The sequence below is a fragment of the Euphorbia lathyris genome, chromosome 8 (genome assembly GCF_963576675.1).
Source record: "Euphorbia lathyris chromosome 8, ddEupLath1.1, whole genome shotgun sequence".
Lineage (NCBI taxonomy): Eukaryota > Viridiplantae > Streptophyta > Magnoliopsida > Malpighiales > Euphorbiaceae > Euphorbia > Euphorbia lathyris.
The window spans coordinates 35,770,668-35,796,236 of record NC_088917.1 but is presented as its reverse complement, the minus strand read 5'-3'; the positions used below and the strand labels follow the sequence as shown (position 1 = coordinate 35,796,236).

General features: G+C 36.3%; 2 protein-coding genes across 3 annotated transcripts; one reads left to right on the top strand and one right to left on the bottom strand.

The window, feature by feature from the left end:
• The first annotated feature begins 4,666 nt into the window (after nucleotides 1-4,666).
• Nucleotides 4,667-10,463, top strand: LOC136203726 (mechanosensitive ion channel protein 10). 2 transcript variants are annotated; one of them, XM_065994939.1, is made up of 7 exons: nucleotides 4,667-5,028; nucleotides 5,329-6,848; nucleotides 6,943-7,060; nucleotides 7,829-8,122; nucleotides 8,214-8,416; nucleotides 8,498-8,786; nucleotides 9,107-10,463. In XM_065994939.1, the coding sequence occupies exons 2-6, from the start codon at nucleotides 5,422-5,424 to the stop codon at nucleotides 8,751-8,753; spliced, it is 2,298 nt and encodes a 765-aa protein (XP_065851011.1). In that variant the 5' UTR covers nucleotides 4,667-5,028; nucleotides 5,329-5,421; the 3' UTR covers nucleotides 8,754-8,786; nucleotides 9,107-10,463. The 2 variants fall into 2 exon arrangements, with proteins under 2 accessions (XP_065851011.1, XP_065851010.1); XM_065994938.1 differs by having other exon boundaries at nucleotides 5,346-6,848; nucleotides 9,107-10,462.
• A 368-nt stretch (nucleotides 10,464-10,831) lies between these two features.
• Nucleotides 10,832-13,046, bottom strand: LOC136203051 (thermospermine synthase ACAULIS5). Its single transcript, XM_065994089.1, has 10 exons — nucleotides 12,836-13,046; nucleotides 12,468-12,534; nucleotides 12,281-12,375; nucleotides 12,082-12,184; nucleotides 11,920-12,008; nucleotides 11,675-11,834; nucleotides 11,526-11,601; nucleotides 11,387-11,445; nucleotides 11,169-11,308; nucleotides 10,832-11,093 (listed from the first exon to the last, which is right to left on the bottom strand). The coding sequence occupies exons 1-10, from the start codon at nucleotides 12,982-12,984 to the stop codon at nucleotides 11,015-11,017; spliced, it is 1,017 nt and encodes a 338-aa protein (XP_065850161.1). The 5' UTR covers nucleotides 12,985-13,046; the 3' UTR covers nucleotides 10,832-11,014.
• Nucleotides 13,047-25,569: the final 12,523 nt, after the last annotated feature.

Genomic DNA, 25,569 nt, shown 5'->3' with positions numbered 1-25,569 from the left:
TCTGCAAATGCTGCAGGTATAACTAGTCGTACCCATCTCAATCAAGTCCATCTCATTCCTAATTCTTGTTGACTTAGGTCGTCCTTGCTTACGCTTCAACCTTGGATCAACATGCAGTTTCGGTGAACTAAACTCAGGCCAATATTCTTGATGAGCTAACGGTTGGAATGGATAGTTATATACACACAAAGTCTCAGCCAATGTATGTGTCACGTCAACATATTTCCATAAATTTATGTGTAGGTGCATGCACACTGCAATTGCATGAGAACAAGGTAGTTTAAAATTTTGGAATTTGTAGCATGTACACTCACGAGCCTCGAGGTTAACGTTCTGGATGTTGTTCCCTTTCTGTTTGATGGGATCATAAGCTGTCTGGACCTGACATAACCCAGTTCGAGTGTCGTATTCAATGACAGTGTGACCATTCGCCTTTTGTCCATACCTTTTCAACAAATCCTTACAAACAGGTGTGTATGTCTCACCTTTATCCTTCAAATTACTAAACACCTGTCTGCGCGAGTCGAAGTAATGCACCATTTTTGCAAATGTATGCTCCACAATGCTTTGTATAGGCATTTGTCTGATGCCTTTTAGAACACTGTTTACACATTCTGCAATGTTTGTTGTCATAGTCCCGCACCGTGCACCATTATCATGTGACAGACTCCATCGATCCATAGGTCTCTCCATTGGCCAATTGTACGATGCTACATCCATTGCCTTGATTGCATCCATTATCTTCTGAAACTTCCTCAGTTGTGCTTGTGCACCTAAATAAGTCAATTCAACATTTTGTGAAAACATACACTACATATTGAGATGGAATCATTTGAAACATATATACTAACACGTACCAGCCCGGTATAGAAGTTTTTTAATTCTAGTCTTATGGAAACTGTGGTTGTAATTGCTGACAAAGTGTCGGAGGCAGAACCTATGAAATGCCATCGGTTCAGCCCAACCCAAGTTTGGTTGGGACATTGCATACAAAATTCCAGCATGTCGATTTGAGATGACGCTTAAACCAATGCGTTGAGTGACATACCTCCGAATGCAATCCATGAACCATGACCAACTGGACTGATTCTCGTTTTCTACAATTGCAAATGCAATAGGAAGTATGTGGTTGTTGCCATCAAATGACGTTGCCACCAACAATGTATGTTTATACTTACCGTAGAGAAATGTCCCATCTATCAATATCACGGGTCGATAATGTTTGAAACCCTCGATGCACGGTTTGAAACTCCAAAAAACTCGTTTGAATATTTGATGTTGTTGATTATGTGTTTCATCGGTCACTAGACAACTAACACATCCCAGATTATAGTGTTTCATGGCATTCAAGTATCGAGGCAACATGTTGTACGACTCTTCCCAATTGCCAAAGATCTTTTCTAACGCCTTCTTTTTCCCAAACCATGCCTTTTTATAGGACACACCAAAATTGAATTGAGTCTTGATGTTTGCTTGTATAACTCTGACACTCAACCTTGGATCTTTTGCAACCATATCCATAATGCAGTTTGAAATCATTTTACTATCAAGCTTATTATGATCTTGCGTCAACATTGAACCAAAGCATGTGTGAGGACCATGATACACACTTATTACCCAGTAGCCCAATTTTTTCTTCAAAAGTGCCCTTAACCACCAATCGCAATTTTGTTCTGACTTCCAGCACTTCAAGACTAATTTATGTGGTTGGGACTCAACTGTTGAGTACGAAACATTTCTACTCATTGAATATTTTTTCACAGCTGATTGAGCGTCGTCTTTGTCAGCAAACACTAATCCTTTTCTCAACTCTGAAACTCCATCCCATACGCATATCTCTTCGGTATCATTTGAAGCACCATATACACGGTCTTCCTCTATCATTGAATATGCAAGAGCTGGAAATGTAAATGATGATAAAGGAGTAATTATTGGGATACCATAGTACTCAGGCACATCAGTTGGAGCTACATTCAAATCCATCGTCCATGAAGATACAACAGGAATTGAAGGTATTGTGCTATAATCACCCCCTACCATTCCTTCATGATCCACATTCACATCTTCCTCCACCTCTTCGTCTTCATCGGCATATTCTTCATAATCAAAATCCTCCTCCACATCCAATCCGTCATCACTCTCACTTTCAACTAGATCATCGAGACCATATTCAATTACTGGATCAGGTTCATCATAATCTCGGCTTGTGCCCACTTCATATCGATTTATTTCAACATCATAATTAGGGAATGCAGTCACGTTGGATTGGTAACCAATATTAGTATGTCTGTCGTCTTGGAAATCGCCACTTGGGATAGCATAAGATGGTCCGGCTTGGTCCCACTCTCTCGTGCCTAGTGATAAGAAAGATGATGTTGGCTGATAGCTAGGTCCAGCAATTGTAGACCCATAACCGATATTAGTATTCACACACTCGTTGGTTACAGGAAACATACTTGACATGGGTCTGTCATTGGTTACTCTCTCAAACTGAACAAATAACTCAACAGTATTATATGTTGGTACGTTGCTCAAATTATCGTAAATGAATTCAACATCGTCGTCGCTCGAAATAAGCATATGAGAAAACGATAGTGAAGCTTGGCCAAAGATAGGATACTTGTACACGATTCGGGTTATTCTGTCACCACTGTTTAGTTCAATAGCTGCTCGGATCTTAGATACAAGATTGTTATATGATGGTCTCCTTCTCAACTTAAGTCGTTTATTCCTAGCCAATGCACTAGACCAATCATATTCAAAACTGGCGCCAATAAAACTTGTCTCCCCTCCCCAACTTATGATGTAATTAGTATATTCGGTCATTCTAAAATACCTACATAATATACAAATTAAAATAATATAAAAAAATGATCAAATATTGTCAAATATTCTTATAAGCTTAAAAAATCCACTCTACATTTTTATTTTATTATATTCATTATAATTTTATGGGTAAGATTCTTATTTTATGGTTATTATGTATAATATATTTTATGGATAGTATTATTTTAATTTAATGGGTAGTAATATTTTATGGATAGTATTATTTTATGATTATTATGTATAGTCATATTTTATGGATAGTATTATTTTAATTTAATGGGTAGTAATATTTTATGGATAGTATTATTTTATGATTATTATGTATAGTCATATTTTATGGATGAGATATTATGTACACTTTATGTGTATTTTGTGTAGTATTTTTTTATAGTTATTATATATGTGGTTATTTTATTGATCGTATCATTTTAATGTTATGGATGGTATTACGTTAATTTTATAAAATTATATTAAATTAAACAATATATTGACTAGTAATATAAATAATACATACTAAATAATAACAATATGAATAATTTTATTGACTACATACATTTATTAATTTTATGGGTGGTATTACTTTAATTTTATAAAATTATATTAAATTAAATAATATATTAACTAGTAATATACATAATACATACAAAATAATAACAATATGAATAATTTTATTGACTGCGTACATTTATTAATTTTATGGGTGGTATTACTTTAATTTTATACAATTATATTAAATTAAATAATATACTAACTAGTAATATACATAATACATACAAAATAATAACAATATGAATAATTTTATTAACTACCTATATTTATTAATTTTATGGATAATTTTATTATTAGTTATCTAGTTATATACTACTTGAATGAAGAACAAATTCTATTATACAAATAATATATACAAAATAATAGCACTAATACTATCTAATTACAAAAAAAAAAAATTAATACTATCTAACTTTATAAAATACTGATTTAATCTAACTTTACAAAATACTGATTTAATCTAACGACATAACTAAATATAAATTAACTGTAAATAGACATACTTGTTTTTAGAGCAACACAGAAAATATTTAAACTGCAAAAACAATAACACAAGTACATAAATTAAATCAATAACAACATTTTATACAAAATCAAATAAATTAAAATACATACCTTTAATATTTTTACGAAAGTAATTCTTCAAGATGGTGGAACGAAAAGTAGAGAATTTAATTGTGTATAAGATAATGGAATAAGAAGAAGAATGAAGAGGGAAGAGTTTTTTGAAGAAAAGAGGGAAGAGTTTTTTTGAAGAAAATAGGGAAGAGTTAAGTTTGAAGAGTGTAGAGTAGAAATTGAAGAGTAAGAAAGAGTAAGAGTGAAGTGTATATATAAATTGAATTTGAAAAGTGTGTTTTTTTTGTAATTTTCGGAATTGAAGGGGCAAAACATAATTTTGCCCCTTCACGGACTCTGCTTCCCCAAAGGAGGAAGCAGAGTTGGCGTGCGAATCTCACTAAAGTGAGACTCGCATGGTGAATCATTCACCGGTTTCATGACTGCCATGTCTGCTTTTGGCAGACATGGCAGTGAACCCGGTAAATGATTTACCGGGTTCTTCGCAATTTCTAAAACCGGTGAATGGATCACCGGTTTCCACTAACCCGGGTTAAACTTTATAGCATTACAGTGTGCAATAAGTTTAACCCGACTTTAGTGTCTTCAATAATGCCAAAATAGGCATTATTTTAAGGAAAAATCGTATATTACTTGGTCGAATTTTTTTTTATTATTATTACTATATATACATTTTTCCGTTTTTGATGATATGCCAACTTCATAGAGAAAAAGGAAAAAGAGAGAAACTTTGCAATTGGGGATGCAGAGAGTCTTTCAGGAAAATGTTAAAGTTGAAAGTTTTCATTGAAGATCGTGTAAAATGTTCACTACACACCCTTCTCTTTTTAAAGCTTTCTGTACCCAAATTTGTTCTTTTGTTTGCACCCTCAAATTGTCTACTGGAACAACATTTTAAATTATTTGTTAATGTGCTTACTTCACTCTTCCCGATTACCAAACCCTGTTTCTTATTCTTGTTTCCTTCTCTGCTCGTCTCTTTCTTCTTTTTGAACACCATTTGGTTCACTCATGATCTCTCTCTATATTTCAACTTGTGCCTACTCATCCAACGGATTCTAGCAGCTTTTTCAGGTGTGTTCTGTCAACTCCTTGCTGCTTCTAATCGCTATTACCATTTTTCAACTTTTTCTGTGTTATAGGCGGATACTTCACCCCTTCTTGTTAAAAATCAACTTCTCCATGATCATCTCTATAATAACTTAAATATACAGCATCCATAGGATGGTAGTTTATATTTAAGACAAAAGTTTTGATTTTTCTTTTTGTTCGCCATATTCTAAAGTTTGATAAATTAAATCTGATTTTGTGGTTATTCATTCTTTGTGCTTGATATAGCCAGCTTACTTCTCTCCAAGCTAATGACTTTATTAGGAATTGTTTGCCTGCAGATTTTCTATGTATTTTCCATTCCTTAATTTAAGTTGGTTCTAGATTTGTTTGAGCACTTTTTGTGCAAAAATAAGCATGGAGGAGAAGAGAACAACAAATGGAAAAGGAGAAGTGCTTCTAACGATCTCAAGCGAGGAAACCCCAAATGCGAATGGAACCCCTAAAGAGTCAACTTCAAAAGACTCAGGCAATCTTGCTTCTGGGAAGAGCTGCCCAAATTCACCAATGAATGAATTTGGAAAAGTAGTTTCAATGAGCTATCCTTCACCAGAGATTTCACGGTTTCCAAGTCCCAATAAGCCCCCAAAGACCCCTAGAACCCCCCAAAACTTCGTCCGGAAAAAATCCCTCAGAAGGTCAGTGTTCTCTAAACCCAGATCAAGATTTGGAGAACAACCATATCCTGTCGATGCTACTGCATTGGAGGAGGATAGCTTGACATTACAAGAACAAATCACCAAGAATTCACCTTATAGGAATTCACTTATTAGTAGAGGTTCACCTAATAACAAGTCTACTTCTACTACTTGGACAAACCCCATAACTCCAAAAACACCACTAATGGCATCTCCTGGGGGGCTTGCAGATGAGGAGGATGAAATGGAGGAGGTGGTCAAGAAGGTTAAATTGAGTCAAGAAAGACAGGGGAAAATAGGAGCTAAACTTGTGATTCAGTGGATTCTATTTGTGTGCATTATTGGGTGCTTGGTGGCAGGCTTGACTGTTGAAAAATTGGAAAGGACTATGTTATGGGGCCTGGAATTTTGGAAATGGTGTGTGCTTGTATTGGTAATATTCTCTGGCATGTTAGTCACTAATTGGTTTATGCGTTTCATTGTCTTCTTGATTGAGAGGAATTTTTTGCTGAAGAGGAAAGTACTTTATTTTGTTTATGGATTGAAAAAGAGTGTTCAAGTGTTTATTTGGATAGCTTTGGTTCTTACAGCTTGGGCATTTTTATTCAATCATGGAATTAAGCGATCTGATAAAACCACCAAGATTCTGCATTATGTAACTTGGACTCTTATTTCCCTTCTTATTGGATCGTTTTTGTGGTTAGTGAAGACTTTATTGCTAAAAATTTTAGCATCCAATTTTCATGTGAACAAGTTTTTTGATAGAATTCAAGAATCAATATTTCATCAGTATGTTCTACAAACTCTTTCGGGGCCTCCACTCATAGAGGAGGCTGAGAAGGTTGGAAAATCAGCGAGTACAGGTCAGCTAAGTGTCAGGAAAACCAAAAAGGGAAAAGGAACAAAAGAAGTAAAGGTGATTGACATGGGAATGCTTCATAAGATGAAGCAAGAAAAGGTTTCCGCTTGGACAATGAAGGTTTTGGTTGATGCAGTCACAAATTCAGGGCTCTCAACTCTCTCTAATGCACTGGATGAAAGTGTAGATGGTGGGGCTGGACAAACTGATACAGAGATTACTAATGAAATGGAAGCAATTGCTGCTGCCTATCAAATTTTTAGGAATGTAGCCAAGCCTGGTTCCAAGTAAGAGCATCTTCATATTTCTGGATTTTCTCGTTTTCGGCATGTATGTTATTCTGCCCTCTCTTTGTTTCTCTTCTAACTCTGCTGTGAATAGGTACATTGATGAAGAGGACCTCTTGAGGTTCTTGATTAAGGAGGAGGTCGATTTTCTTTTTCCACTGTTAGGAGTATCTGATGGACAAATTGACAGAAAATGCCTGACAGACTTGGTGGTAAATTTGCTACTCCTGTGGAATCTTGTGGTTTGATGCTAGTTGCACAATGACTATGAACTTAAGTCATAACTTGTTGGAGATGTTCTACTATGCAATTACAAAATCTATTAGAGCTTAGTCAGATGCTTTCACCTACAACTTATGAGCTGAAGAAAAACTACAATTCATTAGAGCTTAATATCGACTTTGGCTCATATAAATTCCATGGATATTTTTTAGAAAAAAAACTTGTAAAACAAAATCTTGCTTCACATTGACTTCTTCCGTATCCTATGTCTTCTGTAAATCATTCAGAGGAAAGATGGCGAGTCATTCTTTAGTTCGATGCAATAGTTTTGGCCTTGGGCCTGCAATCAGGAGGGTTGTATCTTGGAGGCTTGAATTTCAGGCCAGAAAATTCAACAGGCCTATCTCGAGACATCCCCTCTCCATGGCCTGCTTCAGTCTAAGCACAGTTAAATGGTGGAAAATATCGTTTTGACTTATATGCCAACTTTATTTCATCATTATCGTGTATCTTGGTCGTGATAGCTTGTGCTTGTTTATGTCAGGGAACACATTGATGATTTAGTTACATCAGAAGTATATGTTTCTGTCCTTTTACATAGATCCTTTACTTATTTCTCATTCAAACCTTTGGTGATGTTCATATTGACTTCATTTATATTCAGAGGTTGATTACTTTATGTATGCTCCACATTCTGACCATCTATTGGATAAAGAGGATATTATTTCTCTGTGTAATTAATTTTGTTATCTTTGCAGGTGAAGGTTTATAAGGATCGAAAAGCACTTGCTCATGCTTTAAGTGACACCAAAACTGCTGTGAGACAATTGAGCAAGCTTGTGACAGGGATCCTACTTGTGGTGTGCATTATTATTTGGCTTCTTTTGATGGAAATTGCAACAACGAAAGTGCTTGTTCTCATCTCATCACAGCTCATAGTGGCCGTTTTTGTGTTTGGAAATACTTGCAAGACCATATTTGAAGCTATCATATTTGTTTTTGTGATGCATCCATTTGATGTTGGTGACCGTTGTGTTGTTGATGGAGTGCCAGTAAGTCTAACGGTCAATAGTTTTTCCTTCAGTTTTTCCTTCCCTATTATCAAGGCCAACGGTGAACTCTGTTTGATTTGTAACTTGACAGTTATTAGTCGAGGAAATGAACATCTTATCGACTGTTTTCTTGAAGCTGAATAACGAAAAGTTATACTATCCAAATTCTGTTTTGGCTACAAAGCCAATCAGCAACTACTATAGAAGCCCTGACATGGGCGATACGGTGGATTTCTCGATTGATTTTGCAACACCTGTGGAGAAGATAGGTTTACTCAGAGAGAAAATCAAGAAGTAAGTTGCTTTACGTTCTTCATTTGCTTCAGTTGCTATTATATGATTTTGTATTGAAAGTGGTTTGTCTTGTTTGGACAGGTGCCTGGAAAACAATCCTCAACACTGGCATCCTAATCACAATGTTGTGGTGAAAGAAATTGAAAATGTGAATGAGTTAAAGATGGCTCTCTATTGTAACCACACTATGAACTTCCAAGAATATGGGGAGAAGAATAAGCGTCGAACTGAACTGGTTATTGAAATAAAGAAGATTTTTGAAGAGCTAAATATAAAATACAATCTTCTGCCCCAACAAGTTCATCTCACACGTATTCCATCAGAATCACAGCTGTGACCAAATTAAGGATAATTTTTGCCTAATCTGCAAGTAGGTGTCTGTTTCTTTCCCCTTACTGCCTAACTTTAAGATTCTTCAGTATGACTATTTTCATCTTTTAAGTTATCATCATGTACAATTTTCGATGGTCTGCATATTCGAACTGCATTTGAACTCCTTACTTTTGTTTAAATTAGTCTTGTGCATCCTAAGTGGCAGAGTAATTGGTGTTAGAACTTATACATCCTATAATTCTAATAATGATGATATCAAAATCACATTCATCTTAGTGTAAAAGGCAAATGTCTTTCTTATTCCCTTTTATTTGGATTGAATGAATCTCTGTTCTAATATCAATTTATATCGATCAGGTTATCAGTTGAAACAACGGATGCTAGAGAATCTGCATATGCTTTACAAATGCAAGCATCTTCGTGCTATAATCCAAAGTTAACAGATCTGATTATTTTGTAACTTGGAGAATAGACTAGTAACTAGTTCAGTAATGTAATGTAGGACATTTTATATCCTTGATTAGGGATATATCATTTATTAGCAGCTTTTCTACTTGTCTACTGCATGAATGTTTTCTTTACAATCTGCTGTTTGGGTTTAAGGTTGTTTTTTTCCAGGCAAAACCACATTTTAAAAATCTGTACTTATCTTAAATTTATGTTGTATTTATTGTGGAAATTCAGCCCCTCATTAACAGTACGGTACTGTTAAGCGTTTTAGCACACAAGCTGTTAAGTGGTGCACCTAATATGCCACGCACTTAATAGCAGCAAATTGTGATGGACACTTTACTACTTGACTGGAGCTGTTACTAAGGAAGTTAAATGTTGAAATTTATTACGACCAAAAACGAATTCTCGATTTCATATGATAGGCTTGCATCAATCTACTGCAGACAATCCCTGCTTGATCTTAGTCAGTGGACTCCTTACTGAAAATAGCAATTACATTCCATGGTGCCATTCTATGATGCATGCGCTCTGTGCAAAACGAAAGTTGAAATTTGTTATTTGGGACAATATGGAACCTCCAGAAGATTCATTAGTGTGTGAGTGATGGTCCGTGATTGATAGTCTTGCATTTTCATGACTAATCAACTAAATGTCAAAGGAAATCGTTGTTGCTTTTCTGTATGCCTCCTTTGCTCGTGCTCTTTGGAAGGAACTTCAACAACGTTTCGTGAAAATAACAGCCTGTAGCTATTTCATCTAAAACAAGAACTCATCAAGCTCACGTTGGACTATATTTCCCAACAACTGGGCAGCCTAATCTCAAGGCGTTAACTGATGCAGATTGGGCATCCTGCCTTGAGACCAGAAGATCAATAACTGTCTTGTCTTCCGTGTGTTCCTAGGGAGAGCCTTAATCTCTTGAAGATTTGAGAAACAATCAATTGTGTCCAGAAGTTCCTCAAAAGCTGAGTACAGGACAATGGACACATCTGTATGTGAACTACACTACAGTGGCTCATTTACCTTTTGCACACACAGGACCAACAATGTCAGTACTATTCTACCAAAATCAGGCCTGTTTAACATAGTTTGAGGGGGCTGATGCAAATTACATCATAGCAGCTGGCATTGGCAAGAATAATCACCACACCCAAACAAAAAGTGAACATGACCACGGTTAATTGATTGAAGGGCACAAAGGGTATACATTACATAGAATAGTTAGTTTTCCTTTTGTTGGCTAGTGTACAAATAACTGTTTTACCTTTACCTTTTGTATTTTCAGACCTATTCTTGTACCTGTATATATTCTATTGCAGTTGCAATTTATTGAATGAAAGGAATACAAACATTCTTTTTCTTCGTTAAGTTTGATAAGACTTTTTACCTTTATTTTATACTGAATTTTTTAATTCAACATAACACAACACAATAATGGGCTGATCAATGCCTATCCTCTATTCTCATATTAAATTATTAATCCAGTAGGGTGCGAGATATAATCAAATTTCTCAAACATTTTATACAAGTTTTACAATAATGGTCGAAATGATGCACTTGGTATAACTCCTACCCATTTCATTCGTCCCAGAATTAAATGTTTATAGTTGAAGATTTCATAATTATTAATAATAGTTAGGCATGCAGTGCAGGTGGCATAATGAAGATAGAATAAAGAGGAATGCCTCATAAATGATTAAATTTAGATAAAGAAAGATTTGAGAGATATATGAATGTCTACAAGCAACATTTAAACAATATTGTTGGTTTAATTCCACTATCTTTCTTCTTCTTCTTCTTCTTAAAGTTGGGTTAAATTCTGTATGCCAATCCATGTCCTGGTATGAATCTTGCATCATCCTCGGTGTACACATGCTTCTCATTTAACAGCCTGATCGATGCACCAAACTCATTCAACTTTTACATTTTTAATATTTATAAACTATATTTGAAAACAAAAACTTACGATAGAGAAACAGTCTTATTCAAGGTGGCAGAGGAGATGAATGCAGCTCCATTCAAATATACTAATTCACCCTCTATTCTTTCTTCTATCTTCCTGTCTATCTCTTCTGCTTTTATGCACAACAAGGGTTCATCTGATGCCTAATTAACATAATTATAATTATACCACTTAATTAATCACTCTTATATATTCATAATGAAGTTGGAGGATTAGCCTACCATAACCCATCCCCATGTATCTGCAAAAGATGGCACATGAGCACTATATGCCACCACATCTGCCCACACCATAAATATATTAATATATGTGACAAAAAACAAAGTCAAAAGATAAATATAGTTTTGGCCATAAACTTACATTTGAAGACCTGCTTAATTGTGTTATATATAGAGGAGAAAACCTCTTTGTGGGTGAAAATGCCTGCGGGTCCAGCCTGTCAAAATAGATATATTATTTGGAAAAATGACAGGATATATATTATATATATAGAGAGAGAGAAAGAAAACCTGAGTGACAAAGATGCCATGATGATTGAGCTTAGGCTTCAATATGGTTTCATAGAAAGTTTTAGTGTAGAGCTGATAGCAAGGCCCTCCTTCAACTGGATCAGCTAAGTCTCCAATTATTATATCATATTTCTCATTATTCCTCTTCTCTAATTCAGCCCTTCATCATTTTCTATTTTAATTAGCACATTCATTGATTTTACTCTTAACAAACATATTACATTACATACATACTCATTACTTACTTGGCATCATTGATCACTAGATTAAGCTTCTTGTTACAAAATGCTTCTTTATTTACTGTTAGATATGTACGGCAGAACTCCACTACTTCCTGCACATTTTTCATATACAATTTTCTAAATTGTCTACATGAATTTGTTTTCAGATATATGAGAGAAAGTTACCTGATCGATATCACACATGACCACTTCATCTATGGATTTGTGCTTGAGAGCTTCCCTGGCAGCAGACCCTTCCCCACCTCCCATAATGAATACTTTTTTGGGCCTGTTTTATTTTCAATTTCATACTTGTATATTCAATCTTCCAATTAATTAAAAAGGTAATATTTAGAGTATTTTGTTGAAGTTAAGAAAAACTGACTTGGGATGGCAGAGAAGAGCAGGATGGATTAAGCACTCATGATAAATGAACTCATCCACTTCTGCACTCTGCATCTTCCCATCAATCATTAACACCTGAGCATACCCAATTATATACTTTAATTAAAATCATATCATAAGCATTTCAAAAAATAAAGAAAGAAAGATATAGATATAGATAGACAGACCTTGCCAAACCTCTTGGTATCCAATAGAGCAATGTCTTGAAACTCGCTAGTGCCCTTATGCAGCACACTGCCTCAAACATAAATAATTTTTCTTAATTTTAATTTGATTTCGAATCAAGTTATAGAAACTATATATATTAATAATATTAAACAATCATATGATTAAAGGTACTAAACTTTTGTTTAACCCATGAAAAAATATACTACTGTAAAGCATCAGTAGACAGGTATAAACTGGGTCTATAAACATAGATGTAGACCCTACAAAAAACCATGATTTTTATTCGCCCAATATATTAATTTATTCCCGAAATACTCTAAAATTTCAGACATGAAGATAGTGTAAGTAGAATAAAGAGAAAACGAACCTATTCAAGGCAAAGGACCATTTGAGATCATCATCAATGGTTTCTTCATACCAAGAAGAATGATCTTGGTAAGTGATGTGATGATTATCTGTGCAAAGCTTTGAGAAGCCATTGGTATAGATTGTCTCCACAGGAGCAGCTTCACCCATTTTAGTTAACTTACTTGAACAATGAAGATATTGAGATGAGATGAGATGAGATGGGTGTAACACTAGTGAGGAATGTGAATTTATAGATGCTCCAAAAAGGGACATTATTATAGTACCTTTTATTATTACATCCAAAAACAGAATCATATCCCTCTGTTTTGTGTTTGTGGGATTATTAATGCAACCCCTAAACTTACCACTTTCCACTACCATTAATCTAATCAATACTCTATAAACCAATTTTCGAGATATTCAGATTCCCATTTACAATATAATTCCTCCACGTAATACACATGGTTTTAGGATTATCAATTTGTTTTTTTTTCTATGATGTGTTCAGGGGCGGATTTAGGGGTCAAAGAGGCATTTCCTCCCCCCACCCCACCCATCCAGAATATAAAAAAAAAAAAAAAAAAAAAAAAAAAAAAATTCCAAAACGACATCGTTTTGATTCCCCTTAAAACGTCGTTTTGCCTTCTGGATTTTTAATTTTAAAAAAAGCCGTATATAGGCTATGAGACAGCAGTAGCAGATCGATTCTTTAAGAATCGCAGCCAGCCGAAGCTCCCTCCTCCTCCAAGCTTTGAACTCCTCTCTCTCCGTCTGGCCAACGTCTTCCTTCTCCGACCGTCCGAGTAGTGTCGCCGCCGGCCGGCCACCATCTCCAACAACACCTCAATTTCAGATTTAGGGTTTAGGTTAGTTAACTTTTACCCTTTAATTTTAATTCATGTGTGAAATTGGTATAAATTAGGTTGATTTATGATGGCATATTTTATTTATTTTGAAGAATAATAGATGATGATGATAGATGGGTAATTTTATGATGATGATAGCTTATTCTTAATTTTAGGTTCTTGTTGTGGTGGGTTTTTTTATTGTTGGCATATTTTGTGTGTATTGTAAATTTGTTTTGTCTAAAAATTTGGCATATTTTTCCGCCACTGAATGTGTTATATTATTAATGCATTTTTTACCATCTTTCTTTTTCAAACTAACTCTTATTTATACTAAGAGAGAGTGTTAATAGGAAGAAAATATGTTGTTCCCATTTTAGTGTTCATTTCCATATTACTCTCACAAAAAGTGATCCCCATTTAATTAAAATAATATATTCTAATGCAAATAACTATACTTAAGACATACTAATATTTAAAAAGAATGTGAATTTTTACATAAACAATAGAGTTTCACCCGAAAAATAATAAGGGTAAATTAATCATTTTAATAATCTAATCAATATTTTATTGATTTCGGTAAAAAAAACTTAAAGGACATCTATTGGAGATTGGACGAAGTAATTTCAAATTATTATTTTTAGTCATTCCATAATAACATTTTTATTTGAATAATATTGTAATATTGTTAAGTATCTCACGTTAATTAGCTACAAAAACTTTATATTATTTATAACATGATAATTTGTGTAATTTCTGATGTACTAATCCCAAATTTCCTCTGTCCTCTGCAAAAATTTCCTACAAAACAAGGGAGGTATCGATTGTCCAACGTAAGTACTCTTATGCTTAAGTCAGTATCACTTTAAAAAATGGTGAAAAAGTAATGACAGCTACAGTTTTGAATATATCTTAAAGATTCTCTTAAACCCTCTATTTACATGTTTCTCATAGTCCCATTTTAAGCTTTCTATTAGAGGATTAGTAGTCCAATGTGAAGCTTCCACATGTTCTCCCATTTTAGGAGCTTCTCCTTGGACATATGTCTCTTAACCACGTGTTCTCAGAATATCCTTCTAGGCTTCTTAAGGAAGCCTGAAGGGTGACATTTGCATGTTATTAGATGTCCCCGTTAAAAAAGGGTAAAAACTCCATTTAAGGCTTTTAAAGCGATTCGTTTCCAACGTTCTATTTACTCGGACTATGACTTTTAAATCGTTCCCTTAGCACATGTAGATGTGTGAAAATTGTATGATGCATATGTGAGTGACCCAAAGGTCTTCCTATTTGACCGTGTTCGAATTTATTCTCACCATTAATATGAACTAGGATTCTTACTTTCTTACCGTTAGGTATGATGCGCCTTCGGTGAAGAAAACTCACTAAGGGATAAGTGTACCCCGTCGTTATCAAGTAATAAATCTGGAAAGTCCAGGTATCGAATCCACAGGACTTATTTACCACAAGTATCGAATTACTTGGTCTCAGGTGTTATCTAGGCTTTGTGGGTTTTGAATTTGTTTGTTTAAGTTAATCTACTCCTAGGTTGAATTACGCTACTCCTAGCTAAGTTATACTAGTTCTAACTAAGTTATTCTATGCCTAATTAAGTTAAACTACTCCTAATTAAGTTAAACTGCTCCTAATTGATCTTTCACTAATGCAATTACCCGAAGGAACATGGTATGAACGATAATAATGAAGTTAGGTTATTAGGTCTATTGATTAAAAACCTAATCTAAGTCACTTGTATTCAAGGCGATTAACCCTACTTACCCTCCTGAAGTTCCTAGTGCGTGATTCCCTTGTAAGGCCGAAACTAGGTCTAAGGCTCAGCAATTTGGGCTTAATCAACTAAGAGGTCGTCAATCTCCTAGGCTCTGACTAGGTCAGATTCAGCTCACAATATGTGCCTACTCGATTTTGGGGCTTTTGAATGAGTTAAACCAATTGAATAAAGCGTAAGACAAAGATTAAATCAATAAGCATAGAACAAAATAAGAGCTAAAATATTATTAAAGATGAAGAATAATGTCACAGGATACAATTAGCCTAGGATTCATAGATTGTATCAAAGAGTACAAACAAAGTAAAGTAAAAGGAGATACGAAAATCCCTTTCAAGGAACCTGTCTACTCTGCAATCGGCTTCCTAGGTCTTAAGGACGGACCTTGAATATTCCTCGAGAACAGCTTTGAAGGAGCTTCAATGGAGGTCGAAGAAGATGGAGGAGATGGAGAGGAAATTCAAGGGGAAAGCTAAGGTAATTTACAAATAATGAAAGATGCTAATTTACATTGGAAAAATCCTATTTATAGGCGTGGCTCGAGCCCTTTTGATGACCTATTTCGTGTCCTTATGTAGGTAGGAAGTCGTGGGGTCCATCGTGGTGTCGTGGGGGCGGAATTGGTCTTTTTGACCAATTTCCGCAGGTCTGCTCGCCGAGCAGGCACTGCTCGTCGCGAGCAGGCACTGCTCGTCGCGAGCAGGCACTGCCTGCTCGACGAGCAGGAGCAGTGCCCGAGCAGTGCCTGGGCGGTGCCTGGGCAATGCCTGGGCGATGCCTGGGCTGCTCACCGATGCTCAATTCACCGAGCGACTGCCGGGGGTCCCCGAGACACAATTTTTGCCTGAAATTGATCATGTTTTAACTTGCACACGCACATAAACTCCAAACAACATTAGTCCAAAGGCTAAATTGACCCGCCAATCGCTTATTTTGAGCAAACGCTTCGTTTGGTGCGACTTTTGACGGATCAATTAGCTTCAAAAGATAACGAAATTATAATATGCATGCCATTTTGGCCGTATTTGCCTAAATTGATCATAAAATGAGCCTAAACAACGAAAAGTAAATAAAACATTTCCAATTTCTAACTAACATACACAAAAGCATTTAAATGCGAGAATTGCTCGCTTATTAACTAAATAACGCTAAAACCCGTCCTAAAACCGTACCCAAAGATAGGGGTTTTTGACCCCTATCAAACCTCCTCGCACTTAAAACTTTACTTGTCCCCAAGTAAACTAAAAAACTAAACCCGCAATCACAAGCAAGCTAGAAAACCTCCCGGTTTGACTAGGTGATTGACACAATTTCGAGCATCTGTAATTACATGCATTCGGAAATACAAAGTAGAGACACGATATCCAAAAGCCGCATTTCAATTATCATAGGTCATATGTTTTAAGAAAATGGACACATGTTCAATTAAACGAGCTTGAGGGGATCGCTAAGTAAAACACCTCACCATAGGTAGTTCACTCATTTCACACAATTTTAGTGGCTAAAGTGTTTACTCTCGGCTTATGTTCTTGCTTAGGATTACGTTGATTTTGCACGTTCATCCGAGTTCCTCTACTATGCTATATGACTCCGATGATATCAAAAACAGCCTCGAATTGGGGTTGTAATGTGGTTAGAGGGTTAAAGGTACAACAAGGGTTAATAGTTCTAGCGCTAGAAAAACAAAGTTCAAATGGCTTTAGCAAATATGAAGTGACTGAGCTTTTTATTCATTATTTTTTTCTTTTTTCTTGAGACGTTTTGATTTTAAGAACTGAGGAATGAAGTTCTCCTTTTTGTTCGTCTCTTTTTCTTTTCTTTTTCTGTTTTTCTCTTTCTTTTTTTTCTATTTTTTTCGGGTAGCATTGCTCAATCACTTCTTAGCCTTTTGGCTTGCTACTATAATGCCATAAACAAGGAAAAAGCGCTAGAAGAAAACAAAGGCTCAATTTGAGCTTTGCAAAAACTTGGGTTAGGTAACAAACTAAGTGATAGTTTGCAAAAATAAGGGTTAGAACGAAAGAAAAATTCTACAAGCTACAAAAATACAGGCTCAAATGGGCTTCCTAGAGTGGTTGAAAAAAAAGAAAATAAGGTAAAGAAAAGGGTTAATTCTAATGAGGCTGATTCATCGTTTATCATCTCAAATCATTGCATGTAGGTTCAACACAGTATTAGGTGCAAAATCTGTAATCTTTCCACAAGTCACAGCATTCACACAAAAATGTCAAGAAAAAGAGCTTTTTGATGTTCGCTCTTGGGCTCAAATTCAACTCACAATTCTTTGGGTTTCAATTTTGTGTTTACTAGTTCTCCCCAAACTCAAGTTTAATATCACATGCCTTCAATTCTTAAGTTATCTAACTAAGTAATGATTTTAGCATTTCTTCAAAAGTAGGGTCTAAATGCAAACTTTAGCTCATGCTTTTACAGATACAAGGGTTGTGTCCTACACCTAAACTAGTTGTCATGCAATCTTAGATTCGGTTCTCAGTCCTCAAGGACAAATAACGAAGTTTAAATTCGAAGGAGGTTCACGGTTTTAGGTCCTAAACATGCAAAACCTAAATAAAACCCGAAAAACGCAAAACTAAACTAGACACGACGCAACAAAAATTTTAAAAATTATACAATTTTTGTAAGTTTGTCTACCCCTCCTCCTCACACTTAAAATATGCAATAAGTTCCAACATTGCATCTAAAACCATCAAGCGCATGTGCAAAAAGTTAGGGTGGAGAAGACAACTTACTGATTTTATCGCAGTCACCAAAAACTTGATGATTTGCGGTGCTATTTTTTTATTATTTATTTATTTATTTCAGCTTCGTTTGGGGAAAAATCCCGAACCGTTGCTTATCTCGGCCGAGCAGCGGGCTGGGCGGCAGTGCCCAGCGGCGGGCTGGGCGGCAGTGCCCAGCGGCGGGCTGAGCGCAGTGCCCAGCGGCGGGTTGGGCGCATTGCCCAGCGGCGGGCTGGGCGCAGTGCCCAGCTCGGCGAGCTGGGCCTCCTAGGGCCAATTTTTTTTTTAATTTTATTTTAAACCTGAACACTTAAAAAAAATAAAAATAAAATAAAATAAAATAAAACTAAACAACTAAACTAAAATATCAATGTATAATATAAATAAAATAAACCTGAAAAGTTTTATTAAAACTTGGGTTGCCTCCCAAGAAGCGCTACGTTATAGTCGGTGAGCTCGACATAGAATTCCCGCCTAGGTGTATGCTTCTACTCGCGTTAGGAACTCGAACTCCTTAACAAATAACCCGTACCTACAAAACGGATTAAGAGCCTCAAATAAGTTTAATGAAAGTAGGAGGCCGAATTTAAACATATTATGAAAAAGTTTGGTTTGCTCCCTTTTGGATTCTCTTGGTAGGTCGAAGAGGATGAAAACTTCTGAACAAGGAGTAAATCCAAACTTTTCTAACTTTTGAGGAAAAGGTAGTTGATATACACAAGCTTCGATTTGATCATTTATTTCTATCACATGATTTAGAATTTCAGATTTTGAACCGGGGTTGCTTACCGCTTCCGGTTCTTCACTTACCTTGAGTGATGTATGTGACAATGGACTTGGTTCTACCTTTTCGTCATTCCTCAAAGAGATGGCTTGAGCTGATTCCCTTTGTGGGATTTCTATGTTTTCCTTTATGCTTGGGAGGGCATCTCGGGAGTGCTCTTGCATCTCATGGTTTATTTGAGCCAATTGGTTGCTCAAGTCCTTGCAAACCTCCTCATTGATTGTAAGGCGGGCTGATATTCCTTTCAAAAGGGACAGCACCTCATCTCGTGAGCTAGAGGGTTGTGGAGGAACTTGGCTTGCTTGTTCGTAAGGGAACATTCCCAATTCGTTTTCCCTGTGCTCATTAACAAACTTATTTGGAGGCCTCAACATGTTAGGGTTCCCATAGGACAGATTTGAGTGTTGAGGTCTCGTCCAATCACTACCATAAAAGTTGTAAGAATTGGGGTTAGAATTATACCTTTGGTGATTACCCACAAAACTTACACTTTCATTGGTGTTGAGGCTCAGTTTCGCCATCAAGATATCCATTTTCTCATTTAAGTCAGCCATGGAGGGATTGGGAGCCTCATTCTCCAGGGCATGAATGTATTGTCTTGATGGGATAGTAAACTTTTGAGCTTGCCACTCGACTTTTTCTTGCCAATTCATTGATCTGAGAATGCTGAGAAAAAGTGAAGTTCTAGCACAAAAGTTGATAAGTAACAGTATACAGATATGAACAAGTATAGAAAAGTATAAAGAAATTATATATCAACAAGTATAGACGATATAAACAAAGATATTCACAAAGGAATGCCTAAACTAACAAATCGACCTTTGGTTCGATATTGCAGAAGAAATAAATCCCCGGCAACGGCGCCAAAAACTTGATGCGCCTTCGGTGAAGAAGACTCACTAAGGGATAAGTGTACCCCGTCGTTATCAAGTAATAAATCTGGAAAGTCCAGGTATCGAATCCACAGGACTTATTTACCACAAGTATCGAATTACTAGGTCTCAGGTGTTATCTAGGCTTAGAGGGGTTTGAGTTTGTTTTCTTAAGTTAATCTACTCCTAGGTTGAAACCTCCCGCTTTGCTTGAGCTATTTAGATCCTGATTAAACTAATGAATTGTATTAATGGTCATATTCGATTACGCTACTCCTAGCTAAGTTATACTAGTTCTATCTAAGTTATTCTACGCCTAATTAAGCTAAACTACTCCTAACTAAGTTAAACTACTCCTAATTGATCTTTCACTAATGCAATTACCCGAAGGAACATGGTATGAACGATAATAATGAAGTTAGGTTATTAGGTCTATTGATTAAATGTTGGAAATTAAGACTAAGGTATAGCAGCGGAAATATAAAAATTTTAGCCTATTTCCTTTTAACCATAGGATCCGTTAATCGTTATTTCATATAAAGAGGGATAAGAAGGAATACCTTTCGATGAACAATCTACCGTTGTTAAAGAAGCGCCCACAATTCTTCTCCGAGATTCCAACCACAAAGTATAACACGGTGAGGTTAAGATGGAATCAACCCTTATGAGATGCAACCAAATTAGATTGCCTCTAATTAACCAACACAAGATCAAAGAGAAAAGGAGATGAATGAGATTAATCAATTGACGGAAGCCATATGAATTCTTGTCCACGAACTAGGGGATGCGAATTCACTTTTTCTCTCTTAATGTAGGTTTTGAAAATCACAATAAGGGGAGGGGATTGGCTTAGTCGAAGTTCTCATAAGGAGGGGGTATATATAGTCACTTGTATCTAAACCCTAGTTAGATAGGAATAGGTTACTTAATAGGAATTCCATTCGGAATAGGATTCCTAATTATTATCTTATAATATATCAAATACATTTAGGATAATAATAAATAACCTAATTGGATAATAATAGGAGTATATTAATCTAATTAAAACTCCTAACTTAATTATCTCTTAATTAATTTAATTCACAAACCTAATCAAATTAGGATTAATGGAATTAAAATAATTCCTTATTTACTATATATAAATTTCGGCCCCCTCTATATAAATGGGCCTTACTGGGCTCATTTGGGCTTCCATCTATTAATGACATCCATCTCTCTTTTGGTTCCAAGTCTTATGTGTGATCCATTAGGTTCTTACTACTTCTGGCCGTATGCAACTATTAAATTAATTTCTTCAAGAATTATATTTAATCCTTGCATAACGGAATGATGTACTGAGTATGTTATTGGCAAGTCTGTAATCATTCCCCCAGAGTCCGTTAAGAAGACAGGTTGATTCTATCGTTAACCCTTCCGTATTAGTTACAGTATAATTCGATCCTTTATCAACTACATCCTTGAACTGAATCTTATGACTATGGGTGATGTCAAGTCACATATAGCGAGACGTTCATTTTACTTGTACAGGCCGAGTCAACTCAAATAGATAGGTTAAGTGAAATCTGTATTTCTACTCTTAAGCTATCACCTTGCAAGGATTTAGAGTCGAGTCTTCCACAAGCGATCCTTGGATGTATCTCCCATTAATCGGGAGTGATAAATGCTCAATCCAATGTATAACTACCCTGACATTACCTCCTGTGACACCCAACCTTTGCAGTTCACACCCCAGAGTCATCTCTGTTAAGGATCGTGGGACCACAGGATCAAAGTCTCACATTCAGTAATTCAGGATGACCAATTAACATTCCTTTGAGTCTGAGGATTAATTATACCTATTAATACCAATGAGATGAACAGGTGACAAGGAAGAATCTACCCATCCTGTTATCTCAAATCGGATCCCCAATCCTAATGAACGACGTTTCATCGGATCTATGTAACTGTCCAGATATCTATATATATGAAGCTTGTGAGATCAGCTTTCTGTCGGACAGAAGACATTGTTACATACAAGTCTCAACAGTGATATATCAATCCTAAACATATCACTTGACTTGGGGTGGTTTTAAGTTTATTAGTTTATTATAAAGTTTTGTCTGACTTCATGCTTGTATGAACACTTTATAATCACTTTAAACAAACTTACGGATTTCCTTTTATTAGACTTTATTTAGTGCTTAAAAGGGATTGCCTTTATATAGTTATAAAACATATATCTCATTAAAACAAATGACATAAAGAACAATTCATTTACATTAAGTTTGTATCCTGCAACAATTGTCTATAGGACACTAAACCCCAACATACTCCCACTTGGACTAAAGCCAATTATTTCTAAAACTTATCCCAGTAGAAGTTAAATGACGATCATGTACTTTTTGGGTTAAAGGCTTTGTCAACGGATCTGCAACGTTGTCCTCTGTAGGTACTCTTTCTATTCTCACATCTCCTCTAGCCACAATCTCTCTAATGATGTGGTATCGCTTTAGGTAGTGCTTGGATGCATTATGAGACTGTGGTTCCTTTGCTTGCGCAATGGCTCCATTGTTATCACAGTACAGATTAATGGGATTAACAATGTCAGGCACCACTCCTAGTTCTGTAATGAACTTTCTAATCCAAACTGCTTCCTTTGCTGCTTCCGCAGCAGCGATGTACTCTGACTCGGTCGTAGAGAAAGATACGCTTCCCTGCTTGGAACTTTTCCAACTGACCGCGCCCCCATTCAAGATAAACAGGTATCCTGATTGGGATTTAAAATCATTCTCATCTGTGAGATGACTAGCGTCTGAAAATCCTTCAATTTTCAGATCTCCTTCTCCGTACACTAGGAACATGTCTTTAGTCCTTCTCAAGTACTTAAGAATGTTCTTGACGGCAATCCAATGCTCGTCTCCCGGATTCCCTTGGTAACGACTCGTTAAAGATAACGCGAACGCTACGTCAGGTCTAGTGCATAGCATAGCATACATAATCGAACCGATCGCGCTGGCGTACGGGACTACAACCATGCGTCGTTTGTCATCATCAGTTTTAGGACATTGATGATTGTTTAACTTTACTCCATGTACCATGGGTAAGTTACCTCGTTTCGATTCAAGCATGCTAAACCGATTTAGCACCTTTTCAATGTATGTAGCCTGTGAAAGACCAAGCAGTCTTCGCGATCTATCTCTATAGATCTTTATACCAAGTATATAAGCTGCTTCACCAAGGTCTTTCATTGAGAAGTTACCAGATAACCATACTTTCACCGATTGTAATAGAGCAATGTCATTTCCCATTAACAGTATATCGTCCACATATAGTATGAGAAATGCTATAGAGCTCCCACTTGCTTTCTTGTAAATGCAAGCTTCTTCGCAATTTTGTTCGAAACCAAATTGTTTTATGGTTTCGTCAAAACGCTTGTTCCAGCTTCTAGATGCTTGCTTGAGTCCATAAATGGATCTCTGAAGTTTGCAAACTTTATTTGCATCCTTTGATATGAAACCTTCAGGCTGCATCATGTATACATCCTCAAGCAGGTTTCCATTTAGGAAAGCTGTTTTCACATCCATTTGCCAAATCTCATAATCGTAGTGAGCGGCAATAGCAAGCATGATTCTGATTGATTTGGACATAGCAACAGGAGAGAAGGTTTCGTCATAATCAACACCTTGTTTCTGACGATATACTTTCGCTACCAACCTAGCCTTGTAGGTGCTAACCTTTCCATCCATGTCAGTCTTCTTTTTGAAGATCCACCTGCACCCAATGGGAATTATCCCTTCGGGTGGATCAACCAAAGTCCACACTTGGTTAGTATACATGGAATCCATTTCAGAATCCATGGCTTCAAGCCATGCTTTAGAATCTGGACTAGTAAGAGCCTCTTCGTAGTTTTCGGGTTCGTCGTCTAACACGGGAACCTCGTTATCATCTCCCACTAGAAAACCATATCTAACTGGGAGTTCACGAACTCTTCGTGATCTATGAATAGGTGCCACTGGAGTCTCATCTAATGGGACTTCTTCGGGTACCTCAACCGCTTCTGTTGTTTCAGTCGGTGTTTCTTCCTCTTGAACTTCATCGAGTTCGATCACGCTTCCCTTTTGTGTTTCTTCGAGAAACTCTTTCTCTAAGAAGGTTGCGTATCTGGATACTATTACTTTCTGATCATCTGGATGATAGAAGTAATACCCCATGGTTTCTTTGAGATATCCAATGAAGAAACATTTATCAGATTTAGAATCTAATTTGTCGGACGCTATGCGTTTGACATATGCTGAACAACCCCATACTCTCATAAATGAGAACACAGGTTTCCTACCAATGAACAATTCATATGGTGTGGAACTAGCGGATTTAGTTGGTATTCGGTTCAGGGTGAAGAGGGCAGTTTCTAAGGCATAGCCCCAGAACGATTTTGGAAGTAAGGCCATGCTCATCATGGATCGTACCATATCTAATAGGGTACGATTTCTCCTCTCAGATACACCATTGTGTTGTGGTGTATAGGGAGGTATCCATTGTGAGCATATCCCACATTCAGTTAGATAATTCAGAAAATCCTCTTAAAGATATTCGCCACCTCGATCGGATCGAAGCGTCTTTATTTTCTTTCCTAATTGATTTTCCACTTCATTCTTGAAGCATTTGAACTTGTCAAAAGCTTCTGATTTGTGCCTCATCAAGTAGATGTAACCATATCGAGTATGGTCATCTATGAAGCTTATGAAGTATCTGAATCCTCCTCTTGCTTGTACGGACATAGGACCGCATACATCTGAATGAATAAGTCCTAGAGTGTCTGATACACGCTCACCTTTATTGCTAAAGGGTGTCTTTGTCATTTTACCTTTTAAACATGATTCGCATGTTTCCAATGATTCGGAATCGATTGGATCTATTAGCCCATCTGAATGTAGCTTTAGCATGCGTCTCTTGTTTATATGGCCTAAACGACAATGCCACAAGTAAGTTGAATTATCTATCTTATGTCTTTTGGTATTAATTGCAAAAACAGGAGTTTTATCATCTAACACATAAATCCCATTTTGTGATATTCCTGAAAAATAAAAGATCGAATCTTTATAAAAATTGCAACTATTGTTCTTTATTGAAATATGAAAACCGTCGTCAACAAGACGGCTAATAGAAATAATGTTACGAGACATCTCAGGAACGTATAAACAATTCCTTAATTCTATTACAAGCCCAGAGGGCAAAAGTAAAACATAATCTCCAATTGCGAGGGCGGCAACTCTTGCTCCATTTCCCACTCGCAAGTTTATGCTTCCTTTCTTAAGTTCCTTAGTCTGTTTTAGCTCCTGCATATTTGTACAAATATGAGATCCACATCCGGTATCAAGTACCCAAGATTCAGACAATGAAACTGTATTTATTTCAATATAAAACATACCAGATGTAGAAGCACCGCCTTTTCCCTTCTTGAGGGTGGCTAGATACTCCTTGCAGTTTCTCTTCCAATGCCCGTCTTTACCACAGAAGTGGCATTCTCCTTTGGGCTTCTTCACTTCCTTTCCCTTGGACACAGCTTTCTTACCTTTCTTGGGATGTTTAGGATTGGGAAAATTCCCTTTCCTTTTCTTCGATCCCTCAATTACAAGAGCCGGTATGGTCTTATCTTTCTTCATATTGGGCTCAACTGACTTGAGCATGTTTGTAAGCTCTTCAAGTGAGGTTTGCAAGTCATTCATCTGATAGTTCATAATGAACT

Coding starts and splice junctions, on each gene's coding strand:
- LOC136203726 (XM_065994939.1), top strand. CDS start 5,422: ATGGAGGAGAAGAGAACAACAAATGGAAAAGGAGAAGTGCTTCTAACG. Junction 6,849..6,942: donor GTAGCCAAGCCTGGTTCCAA/GTAAGAGCATCT, acceptor TGCTGTGAATAG/GTACATTGATGAAGAGGACC. Junction 7,061..7,828: donor AATGCCTGACAGACTTGGTG/GTAAATTTGCTA, acceptor TTATCTTTGCAG/GTGAAGGTTTATAAGGATCG.
- LOC136203051 (XM_065994089.1), bottom strand. CDS start 12,984: ATGGGTGAAGCTGCTCCTGTGGAGACAATCTATACCAATGGCTTCTCA. Junction 12,376..12,467: donor ATACCAAGAGGTTTGGCAAG/GTCTGTCTATCT, acceptor GGGTATGCTCAG/GTGTTAATGATTGATGGGAA. Junction 11,835..11,919: donor CTAGTGATCAATGATGCCAA/GTAAGTAATGAG, acceptor AAAATGATGAAG/GGCTGAATTAGAGAAGAGGA.